At 40.8% G+C, this 12,438-nt stretch overlaps 1 protein-coding gene across 2 annotated transcripts; it reads right to left on the minus strand.

The window, feature by feature from the left end:
* Window positions 1-2,303: 2,303 nt before the first annotated feature.
* znf592 (zinc finger protein 592) lies at window positions 2,304-11,160 on the minus strand. Of its 2 annotated transcripts, XM_061678149.1 has the most exons (9): window positions 11,008-11,160; window positions 8,542-10,619; window positions 7,698-7,876; window positions 7,222-7,395; window positions 6,966-7,125; window positions 6,049-6,294; window positions 4,636-4,748; window positions 4,377-4,515; window positions 2,706-4,302 (listed from the first exon to the last, which is right to left on the minus strand). In XM_061678149.1, exons 2-9 carry the CDS (start codon window positions 10,597-10,599, stop codon window positions 3,916-3,918), a joined length of 3,456 nt encoding a protein of 1,151 aa, XP_061534133.1. In that variant the 5' UTR covers window positions 10,600-10,619; window positions 11,008-11,160; the 3' UTR covers window positions 2,706-3,915. The 2 variants fall into 2 exon arrangements, with proteins under 2 accessions (XP_061534134.1, XP_061534133.1); XM_061678150.1 differs by lacking the exons at window positions 2,706-4,302; window positions 4,377-4,515; window positions 4,636-4,748 and adding an exon at window positions 2,304-2,380.
* Window positions 11,161-12,438: the final 1,278 nt, after the last annotated feature.

Here is a 12,438-nt window from a genome sequence, read left to right on the forward strand (position 1 = left end):
CAGGGTATACCCCGCCTCCTGCCCGATGACAGCTGGGATAGGCTCCAGCACGCCCGCGACCCTAGTGAGGAGAAGCGGCTCAGAAAATGGATGGATGATTTATTTTTGAAAAAAACGTAACTAATTAAAATAATATATTCAATTGAATTACATTGTGAAATCTAATCAGAAATAATCGTATTCAACCTAAATATTTATTTCACTTCACCACATTAAAAATTTCACAAATGTCATCATTAAATTCACAATAATTACTTCAGCTCAAGACAACATTTCATTATTAACTGACATTATCACAAATTATTCCAATTGCACAAAGTAATTCATACTTTCATAATTTATTTAGTTGACTTAATCACTGATGATGTAGTGGTACACTCGCCTGACTTTGGTGGATTCAGTTCCCATTCAGTGACGGTATGAATGTGAGTGCGAATGATTGTCCGTGTCTATATGTGCCCTGCGACTGACTGGCGATCAGTTCAGGGTGTAGTCTGCCTTTCGCCCGAAGTCAGCTGGGATAGGCTCCAGCGCCCCGCGACCCTAACCAGGATAAGCGGTGCTGAAAATGGATGCATGGATGGATGGACTTCATATTCATCTATTTCGTGTCACACAAAAAACCCAGATATAACAATGGTTGAAAGACCTGGTTTATTTATTTAAGGTACATTACATTATTATATTACCATAATTGGTAGCAAAAAAGTGCAACACTCACAGTCACTGGTCACTTTAGAATCACCCTTATTGGCCAAGTATGTTAAAACACACAAGAAATGTATCTCTGGCAGTTGGAGCCTCTCTAGTACTACAGCAAAAAGCCACTATAACAAATTACACATTTGGGACATACAGGCAGTCATGCAATAGCTATATGTGAACAATCTATCCAATGAAATAGGTTTTTAGTTTGGAATTACAGTAGCAGTCAAAGTGCATTATAGTAAGAAGTGTTTCTAATAATTTGCTGCATGGGAGGGGCAAAAAAATAAAAAACACCTCGTTTTATGATGCAGTGCGATTGCCACAAGACGTAAAACTATTAAATGTTGCAATCAATACATTGGTAAATATCTTGAAATAATTGTTCAGATAAACCATTTGTTGAGCTAACTGAGTACGTTACAAGAGACTATGGGTCGGGGTCCACATGAATATTTACACACCCATCTTTATTGTTGAGAGAATACGTGTTGCCTCCCCAGGGGCGAAGGTTGGATGATGTCTTCCTAAAGCAGGTGTTGCCACCTTTTCTGAAAGCAATAAACATCAGTGAAATGGAAGCAATCACAACAACCACTATAAATGGGTCAAGATCACTATAAAGTGCCAAATCAGAACCACTCGGTCATCATGAAAATGCAGCAGAATAATGAAAGTCTGGGTCATACACAGTATAACTGGGCATATACAGTATTTGTATAAATACCAGTAGAATGCTAAGTTTCTTAAAATGTATTTCTTTCTTTTTGTCCCTCCTTTATCCCCATTGGATTTAAGTGATTTTGGCATGTCCCATACACTGTTCTGCTAGCTACAGTGTGGGTAATAAGTGGTTTAATGATACTAAATATATTATCAGGTTTTTACCATCCATAACAATTTATTTGATATAACGAGTCATTTTTATCATGTATATTCTATTTTCATAATCATATTGTACTGAATAAATTTTGCAGGCATCCTTGAAAATGCTGGCCACCCTGTCGTTATGGAGTAACTGTCCCTTTAAGAAACAGATGTTTTCTGGACATTACTACCTGGATTTTGTCTTTCTCCAATGGAGGCTGAAACAGTGGCTAGTTGCAGAATAAATATTTCATAATTTTCCTAATGGCAATTATGTGTGTGCAGTTGGATGCTGTCAAACTTAACATGTCCAACCTGTCATAGTGAAACATCAACTGAAATAAACACCTTTTAGTATTTCACAATATATATATATATTGTTAAACAGTACATATAACATATTGTTAAACAGTAGCTACAGTGAGCTTGCTAACTGACTCATGTTGCTTAGTTAAGGTCCACCATGTGCTCATTAAATGCTAACATTAGTCAAAAATGCCCACCCTGTCAGCATGCGCACATATTTTGCTGTTTGCATGTACATTGCTTGATTTCAATTTGGAAAAAAACAGTGTGTGAAAGCCTGACCAATATGCATTTCTAAAAGCACAACTTCAACTTAATACAGTAAATATGAAGTTCAATGTCACCTCAAAGGCACCTTTTGATTTAAATATCATACTTAACTGAGGTCTTGTGGCCAATCTTGCGTTTGATTATGAAGATGGACTGCAGGTTTTTCATGGTGTCATCTGGTCAATTGATGAACATATCTTCAGCGTCTGTCTTTGCTCTTCTGCCATCCAGTCTGGAGAAGAACATATATAGTGAGAAAGGATGGGCTAAATATTCTAATTGGATGAAGTTATTGCTCTGGTTTGCTTCTAACTGGATCCACCCCGATGTCTTATTAGTCAAAGAGAGCCAATACAAAAGCTGTGTCAAATATTCTGTAATTATATATCAGGGGTTGGGAATCTACAGTTTTTGAGCCAAACAGGCCCCTCGAGAACAGCTTCAGCCTGCTATGAATCAACATCTTTTACAATGTGTCATACATACCGAAAAGCTTTATCACAATAATACACATTTTGTTAAATTCGTTTTACCACCCAAAAAAGGCAAGACAGAAATATAATTCAATGCACCAGTTTATTCGTATGTAGTTTAGGTAACCATAACAGTAAGGCACATGGGCCACTGCATGCTAAATAGAGGTCATAGCTTAAGAAATGCTCTTAAGGTAGGTATACAAGTCATCTCTGTACAGGGTATCAAAGGTAAAAAATATCCTTCAACAAGCACAAAATGATGCATGTCAGCCTGGGCAGCCACATGCTGGCATTTAAGGAGAGTAGAAAATTAAGAACTCATGTAGCACTTACATAACAAAAAGGTTCATAAGTCAATATGACTTAGTATTCCCAAGATGGTCCCCAAAATCAATTTATAAAATTCAATAATGTGGGATAATACACATTCTGCATTGCACTGAGATTATATGCGACTCCTCTGCACATTTAACAATTACTGCCATTTACCATAGAGGTAGTTGCCGTCTCACTTCCGACACAAAATAGTCACAGAAAGGTGTCCCTCACTTGCCTCCTTTCATATTATTTTTCCCTGTTCCAATAAGCTGTTTGATCTTGAAAAACGTACCTTGATTTTGACAAAACATAGAACTCATGTGCCTCCAAAATTAAACTTTTGGTAGTCTGAGGTATTTTCAATACTGCTGAACCTCACATTCAGCAACCTTCTGCTTCCCCTTTACAAGCATTTGCTAAAAAAAATTTAAAAATTAAACTAAATGCATATAATGCTCATATAGTGAAACATATCTCTTGTTCCTGAAGCCCAACTTTAGTAAGGCTTTAGCATCTGTTTATGGTTATTAGTCCTGTTTTTAAATGAATAGTGCATAACAAAATTGCACCCAGAATGCCCTTCAGGGGACATTGGGTGGCATAATACTAAGATTTAAGCAACTAAATTGCAGTTAATTACAAAAGTGAAAGAACGCACAAGCTTATCAATGTTGTCAACAGTTTGCACCAGAACTCAAACCCCACAATTCCGTTACTCCATCAAGGTGAATAAAATAATTTGTTTAAAAAAAAAAAAAAAAAAAGCTTCGGCAGCAAAATATGAGTGCCACAGTCTTGAGAAGCACAATGATGCTAATATACAACATGCAAAGTTAAATAAAAATCTGTGAAATCAGGCTTATCAGTTGGTCATCTGAGATATATATAAAAATCTTGTTCTTTGTTAAACATTTGTTTTAATGTGCTGCAGTGAAAAAGTGAACACAGCTTGAAAGATGATTGGATGTGGATGTCATTGTCCTGATGTCTGAGTGGGATTTGAATGAGAGTCCTCATCTCTCTGCGAGAGCTCGGCATCACTTCGCTCATTGTCGGCATCATCAGGCCAACGGTCCCTCGCCGCCTCCGCTTCCTCGGGATCTTTCACCTTGTGAACAATAACCAGGTGTCTGCTTAGGGACAGCGGTGAAGTGAAGCACAGGCCGCAGTGAAGGCACTGGGGTGTGTTTTCGGCGCTTTTATGCTGAGGTATGTGCTCCTGGAACTGGGCGTTGTCATCAGTGATGAATCCGCACTTGGAGCAGCGGAACTGTGTTTTCGGACGCTTGGGTGAAGGAGCCTCCAGAGAATTCGCCATGTCCTGCCCCTCCTCCTTGCCAGCTATTGGCGGTCCAGAATCCTGTGTTCAGAGGAAGTCTCGATATGAGGACCGGTGATATTCACACTAACAGGTATTGTGTAAGAAATAGTTACCTTGCCCAAAACATTTTTGCATTCCTGGATAGAGGTTTTAGGCATTTGGCTAAGGTCAGGATTTTTGATTCCATGCATAAGACTTATGTGGTTCTTCATCATCACACTGCTGGTAAATGTCTTTCTTTCTGTGCAATACCTGAAGTGGTACAGTCCATAAAGGTGGTTAACTTCAATAGGATCAAATATAGTTAAATCACAATTCAGTTTCCCCCCTCTCACTAGATAACTAAAACGGTGTTGTAAAAACTTATCTTACCAACAAGTGTAAATTTTCTTTTTCCCATCGTGGTCACTGCGAATGTGTCTTCTTAAGCTTGTCGTGGAATTGAACGACTGGTCGCACTGCCGACAGGGGTAGCGCTTCAATGACTACGGAGAGGAAATATTGAGTGAACATTTCAGTGGTAACACATTAACGTTACATCTGTTTGTACTGCATGTATAATTGACGGTTGTGAAGAGAGCTATTAAATCGAATCACTTTATTGCTTGTACACAATCACATTTGTATTACCGGTAATTATTTGAGTTAACATTGAATAGTCCCAATAAATGTGATGTGTCTGAGCAATGTACGAATGACTTGTAGCCACTTAAGAGTACATAGATAACGCTTTGTTAGTACAAGAACATGAAAACTATGCTCAATATTTACTTTAATACCTCATAAAAACAAAACAAAAAAACAACATAAGAGCTGTTGAAACCTTTTATTGCTACATATTCAAGGTCGCAGATAGATTACCAACATGTCTTCCACAAGACGTTTTCTGGAATTTGTATATTACATGAATGCAAAATCATGTACTGTACAGTGTTCACCCGCAATATCGCAGTTCACTGTTTGTGACCAGTGTTGAATTTGATAGAATACAGGCAAGTCCGAAACGAGTTACGAGTCTTCAGAGAAGTACCATGTTGTGCTTCAAAATTACATTAATATAAAAGATATGAAGCTTATAGAAGCTGAGGAAGCAGATACAATTTTGCGTGTGTATACTGTATGTCTGTAGCGATCACAAGTACAGTGGTGCTTTGACTTACAAGTTTAATATGTTTGGTGACCATACTTGTAACTTAAATCACTTATCTCAAATCAATTCCCCCCATTGAAATGAATGGAAATGCCATTAATCTATTCCAGCCAGCACAAAAACCCACAGATTTGTATGTGCTTTTGTTAAAGAATAACAGAACTCTGTACTGTAAATTATAAATATAAAAAAATAATAAATGAAAATTCAAAGAAATAAACTGGCTTTATGAAGAGTCATTAAGGCAAAAATCACAAAAATGCCTGAAATAGGTGACACTGTGTGAAAGAAAGAACACGTGAGGGTTGGTGTGAATAACAAGAAGCATAATTCATCAACCCAAGCAATATTTGTCTAAAATGCGTTTGTAAACAGATTTGTAAGCGAACCAATGTTCCACTAAGAGGTTCCATCTAAACTGCTTCATATTTTCACTTCACTCGAGTTGTGAAGATCCTGAACTTAATTGTGACTCAATTCATTGCCCACAAGTCAAGGAAGGGGAGGGAAAGGAAAGAAATCCGGCTCCTTATGTCAAAAAAACATATACGTCGGGGCACTCGTAAGTCGAGGTACCACTGTACTTCATAAAAACACACGATACAAAAGATGCATGAATGGAAATGGTTCCTCACCTTAACATGCTTGGACTTCAAGTGGGAAATATAAAGGTCTCGTTCAGGGAAACACTGAAGACATTCCCCACATGTCCAGCCAGACGACTTCACACGAGGACCGCCATCCTTTTCTGCCTCCTTCCGTGGAGCCTCTCTGCGTTTCACTGGGGCGTGGATGGGACTGGCATCCGGATGCAAAACACTATCGTTCATTTGTTTACTCTCAACCTCTGGCTCTGGTCTCGCCTCCCCTCCATGCACACTCTATAGAAACAGATAATACAATCATAGGGCATATATACAGTTGCCCCATAGCATGATAAATAACATGGATAACTTCTTTATGAACTAATTAATTCTAAAATGTAAGTAGTTTAGATGTCCTGAACACGACTCCCCCAAATTCACTCTCGTAGCGAACCCCTGAAAGTTGTAAAAAAAGAAAAAAGAAATTCACCAGTTTCACCAATCACCACCAAATTTGGTGGACGTCTAACCTGACAGGACGCACGAAACAGTCTCAAGGAACCATGCTCAAAACGGAACCAGAAGCAGTCCGTTTTGAAAGAAACTCGCCCAAATGAGCCCCAATCTGAATCAGGTATACAAGACCGACAGGCGAAGCCAAAAGGCAAAGTTTTTTTGCCTATGCCGTGTTATGTGGGTGGACCGTGGTGTCAGTTTCAGGATTTTGAGGATTTGCCATGAAAATGGGAGTTCAAAGGTCCTTCTGTCGCTGCTTGCAGCTTTTAAGCACATTTTTTTCCCGTTTCTTAAACTCCAGATATTATCAGCATTTTAGTTCCATTACTAATTTTTCAAGGCTCAAATGTCAACTACCAGTAATGCCCGCATTACATTCCAAGAAGATTCCTCCCAGGCAAATTTTAAACAAAGAAACAAGCAGTCGCTTTGTTTAAATAATCAAGGTTTACCTTGAAATGTTGCATCAGCAGCTGCTTTTGAGAGAAGACCGAGTTGCATTCTGGACACTTAAACACGCAAGTGAGACGCTTGTTGGCGTCTTGATGAAAATGTTGAAAGAGTAACCACTTTTTCTGGAAAATATTACCACATGAGCACTTGAAGTTGAACCTTTGAAACAAAGAGATCTTTAGTTTAGAGGTTTAGTTCAATTGGACAAAGATACAATAGAATTTATAATGATGTGGTCACAAGGGTGTAACTTACTGGGGAGGGATTTTGCTAGCACTGTGTTTATTTTTCATATGAGCTTCATAGCTGTCTGAGGTTTTGAAGGCAACGGGGCAGGCAGAGCACTTGTGGAGAACCACACAGTGTTTTTCCTCAATGTGCGTCTTTTGTCCGAGAAGGGTCTTGAAGACCACTTCACAGTGAAGACACCTGCAGGGAGAAAAAGTCGCCACTTTGAAAGTGAGGTCAAGATGAAGGATTTGCAAACAGTTCCAAATAGTCAATTTTGGCCCAAACCTTTCTGAAGAGGAATTACCTATTTTGAAAATGGCCCAGCCAGGGCCTTGATATAAATCAAATTGAAAATGTGTAAGATTACCCAAAGGTAACTTGTTGGTTGATAGGAAAAGTGGAAGCGACAAACAACGCCGTTTGTCCAATCGCCTTCCACTGCGATATAATGCAGACCATGACTCTGATACACCACTTGCAATCAGCTCATACTAACTTACTTGTACCAGGCTTTGCGCGCATAGTGGAGACAGTTTTCCCTGACGTGCTTCTGAATGTCCGCACAGCGACTCACAGCACCGCACTCGGGGCAGCAATAAGGGGGCTTGAGGGTGTGGATGCGCTGGTGGGCTCTCAAGCTGCACTTGTTAGGTAGCAACATGGAGCAAATCTTGCAAAACTGTTGTAAGAGAATAGGAAGGAAAGGAGGTAACATGAAAATTCAATGTATGCACAGGTTTCAGTATATAGATGGGTTGAGCAAAAATTAATTTGAAACCAGGCTAACGTGAATGGGCAGATTTAACAAATACATTTTAATATAAATGAGTGAGGCCTCTTCATAGAATGAATATACACAGGGTCCTCGCTTTTACAATAGTAGCCATATATGTTTATAGGTTACAAAGAGTCCCCAATGCAGTCATTTGCGTGGTGGAGTAAGAATATGTCGTTATATGGCACAGGAAGCAACTCTCAAACATCGCCACAATTACGGTTTTTCATTTGATTGTTTTATATTCATGGCCAATATGTTTTTTTCATGAAAATATTAACTGGATTTACGATTACAAATTCAAGTTGCGTCTCCGCTGTACGAACGGAACTCCATTGTAAAATGAGGACTCCTATAAAGTTGGCCATTTATCTACATGTTCTTGATTTCTTCTATGTAAAAAAAATGAACAATCAAAAAATATTTTTAATTGGATACTTGAAAAAAATTCTTGATTAATCAAGTCTTACACCCATGATAAGTCAATAAAAAGGCAATCCTGGCTGAATCTTCAGCTTTAAACTGTGTTGTTGCCTTAACTGTTCATATTGCAATAAGAGTTTACCCACCAATCCTTTCTTATCTTCTGACAAAGATTGATAATGGGCAGCGAGTGCTCGGTGGTCCGACAACTGCTTGTTGCACTCCAAGCACCGCAGTCTGTAGTGGGTGACGTTGTCTGGATAGAGAGGCATGACGGGCTGGCTTTTAAGTGAACGTGACGGTCTGGCACGAGAGTCTGAGTTGAGTGCTTCTGTATGGAGAGGTACGAACATGTGCGCCTCCGCAATGGGTTTCATGTGGAGCTGCGTGCACTGCATCACCGAGCCGTTGTTCTTGTGCTCCCTGGCGTGTGCCAGCAGTGCGCACTTGTTGAAGAACACCATGGTCTTGGCACAGTGTGTGCATCCCACCTCAATGTGGACACTCCTCCGGCTGTAATGGTACATGAGGCTACGCTCTACCCCGAAAGAGTCCCCGCACTCGAGGCAGCGGTAGCCTCTTGCAGGGAGGCGGATATCGCTCTCAGGCGGGGGGTTCAGGTCGGGCACGTATGTCGGCACGGGGTTGCTGTTGTTCAGCAGCCGGTTTAAGGTGCCCGCTGCTGCGTTAGGGACGGATGTTTGTGGCCAAGTTTTGATCTGGTGCACCAATGGGACGGTGCTGACCACAGTTGAAGAGAGCGTGTGTTTACTGGACTGATGCGAGGCGGAGCGACCCGTCACCGAGGCAGCGACGCTGTGAGGGACGAGGTTCAGACTGGCAAGGTGCGCTGCTTTGGGAAGGAAGCTAGAGCTTCCTGTATGTCCTTTAGTAGAAGAGATTCTCTTTGGCATATGTTCCTGGGGTGCAGCTGATCTTCCATCAGGTAAATTCTGGAACACTGTTGAAGTCCTGGGGTTTTCCTCTGATTTGCTGTGTAAGACTTTGGGTGAATATGCTCCATCCTCACTCAACAAACTCTGCGATGGTGAGGATTCATAGGCTGAGTGGACGTCGTCCGTTTCAGAATCAGGCAGCACACTGGTAACTGTGCGCTTCACCTGCCCACTGGTGGTTTTGATGGTCTTTATTCGGACCTTGGGTATGACTGGGGGTGACCCCCCGGCCTTGCCGCTGCTGTCGCTGCAGATGCTCACGGGGCTGTCGGGTGGCTTCATCAGGCGCTTCACCGCCTCGAGTGGGCTCATGGGACTACGAGGGGATATGGGCACTTTGGGGCTGTATTTCATGCAGTCAATGTTCATTGCTGGAGACTCTCTGGGACTCTTAGTCTGCTCGCTGGGATCCTTTCTAGCATTGAGAGCCACCAGAGCCTCAAGGCACGAGGGCACTTTAGATGCATACGGCTTTATTTGTGGAAACGAGTCAGAGCCATCAATCGGGGATCCCAAATTGCAGGAAGTCTCATTGAAGGTCTTGTTATTGCTTAGGTGAGGGAGTCCACTGTATATGCTTATCATTTTATTACAGACACAGTTGTCAGGTGGCTCCTCACTTCTACTCCAGGACGACTCATTGTCCTTCTGGAGCTCATCGAAAATACAAAGATCTGACTTTTGTGGATTGTCTGCTGCCGAGGGTTCCACCAAATTGGATTCGTCTGGGAAACAAGAGCTCTCTTGTTTGGGATACGCATTGTCTCTCCTTATTAAACTGTCTTCAGGCTCAGGACTGGAAATGGGACCGGAGTGAGTGTGTGACTGGGAAAACGGTGGCATTGGATCAGGTTTGTTTTGAATTGGTGCTTTCCCAAGAAATTCGTTTGAGAAGTCCCCATTCAGAGCACAGACAAATGATTTACTGAAGACACTGTTAGCTGTGTCGCCAGATCCCTGTGTATTAAATCCATTTTGCAAAGCTGGTCCTGAGTGGAAACCATTTCCAAATCCTTCCAACGGCTTCTGGTGATGCGTGTTCTTCACAATCACACTCACAACAGGAACATCTGCTGCAGAGACTGCTTGATTACTCAGTAAATTGTCATTGGCGGATGCTCCCGGGTGTTTCAGATGCACCTCATCATTCCCCTCCTGGATGGGCTCTTTGGCATCTAAGCCTGTAGCATCTGGGATGTCAAAGGCAGCGAGAAGATCATCAAAATCTGGGGTTTTCATGTCACCCATGGCTGCCCAGACTCATAAACCTACAGGGGACATATAAAGGGTTAGTCTATGCAATGAATCCAGCACACCAACTAAACTGGCACCAGGGGTTAAATTTTAACTGACGTTAAATGAGAGATTGATTTTTAACTCGAGTAACATTAACTTCGTTCGTCTTGCTATGAAGCCAAACTGAATAGCTGACGAACTCCTATTTCGTAGCAATGACAATACATTGACATGTCATAAATGTCAGTAAATATTACACGCTACAAATGTCCGTATGACCCACACGTACTATGTTTTGACATTAGCAGTTAGCCGAGAAGTTAAGTTAGCCGCGACGCTACACTACGGAAGCTGATAAAGACTGTTAGCACGATGCTAACCGCGTAAAATTACCAACGAGCAAGCGAAGAGCCAGCTTACCATTTGACCCGGCTATGCAAAACAGTTCGAATAAACGACTAGGACGCCCTGCTGTTTCGCCATTTAGACCACGTTAGCAACTGGTAAACGGTTACAGCGAAGTTAGATCGCTAGCCTAGCGTCAACTTGTGCTTTTTTTCCCCCTTCCAAATGTTTTATTTTTCCCGAGCTTGGTCTGGGAGGCAAGAGGCGGTGCCATAGCTCGCGTCCATGAAAGTGTTTCCTCCCCGTAACGTAAATTATTCGCGTGTTCCATGTGGCTAAATAACCAGACGCAATAATTTTGCACTTGAATTGAAAGTAAGTATATTTCGTAATTCCCCGTTTTCCACTTCCAAGGTAGTTCATTTTAAAGATACCAGCGCAATGGCTCTCACACTTTTACACCAAGTACAAGCTAAAAAAAATACTTTGCTCTCCAAGTACCACAATCATGGCCAGCATTAAAATCCAATAGTAGGCCCAAGTGTTCATTAAAAACGAGACAGAAGTTTTATTTCTGAAATGTAGTCTATTCAATATTATTGTAATTGTAAGGCACTGTAACATGCACAGTTTGTACCTCAACATTTCACTGAAATATAGGGAAATAAATAACTAGTTAAATAATGATTCAATTAAAATATATTGCACATAATTTAAATATAAATGTACCTTATTAATTAATTAAAGTTAACAAAGTCAAATATACAGGTGCATCTCAATCACTTGTATTGAAGAAAGTTTATTTAGTTCAGTAGTTCAATTCAAAAAGTGATTTTTTTAATAGATTCATGAAACACAAAATACTCTTTAGAAGCCCAAATCCTCCTTAATAAATAAATAAATATATATAATACAGCGTTTTGTTAGTTCCATGTTATATTAATCAAAACTAAAATGAATATTGATATTCTAATTTGGCACTGTGGTGACTGGTTAGCACATCTGCCTCCTAGTTCTGGTGACCGGGGTTGAAATCCCGGCCTGCCTGTGTGGAGTTTGCATGTTCTCCCCGTGCCTGTGTTGGTTTTCTCCGGGTACTCCGGTTTCCTCCCACATCCCAAAAACATGCGTGGTAGGTTGATTGAAGACTTTAAAATTGCCCATAGGTGTGAATGTGAGTGTGAATGGTTGTTTGACTCTATGTGCCCTGGGATTGGCTGGTGTACCCAGGCTCCCGCCCGAAGATAGCTGGGATAGGCTCCAGCAGCCCGCGACCCTTGTGAGGATAAGCGGTAAAGAAAATGGATGGATGGATATTCTAATTTATTGAGAGGAACCTGGACACGAATGAATCTGAATGAGTGCTTCATGCTAATTAATTTAATTATTTTTAGTATATAAATTCAAACATTCATTGACATAACAATCAAACTGATGTACATCCCCTACCAGTGTATAAAAATAACACATTTAGAATAAAAACATATCCCCCCCAAAAGGTTGAAA

Source organism: Phycodurus eques, chromosome 5, assembly GCF_024500275.1.
Source record: "Phycodurus eques isolate BA_2022a chromosome 5, UOR_Pequ_1.1, whole genome shotgun sequence".
Classification (NCBI taxonomy): domain Eukaryota; kingdom Metazoa; phylum Chordata; class Actinopteri; order Syngnathiformes; family Syngnathidae; genus Phycodurus; species Phycodurus eques.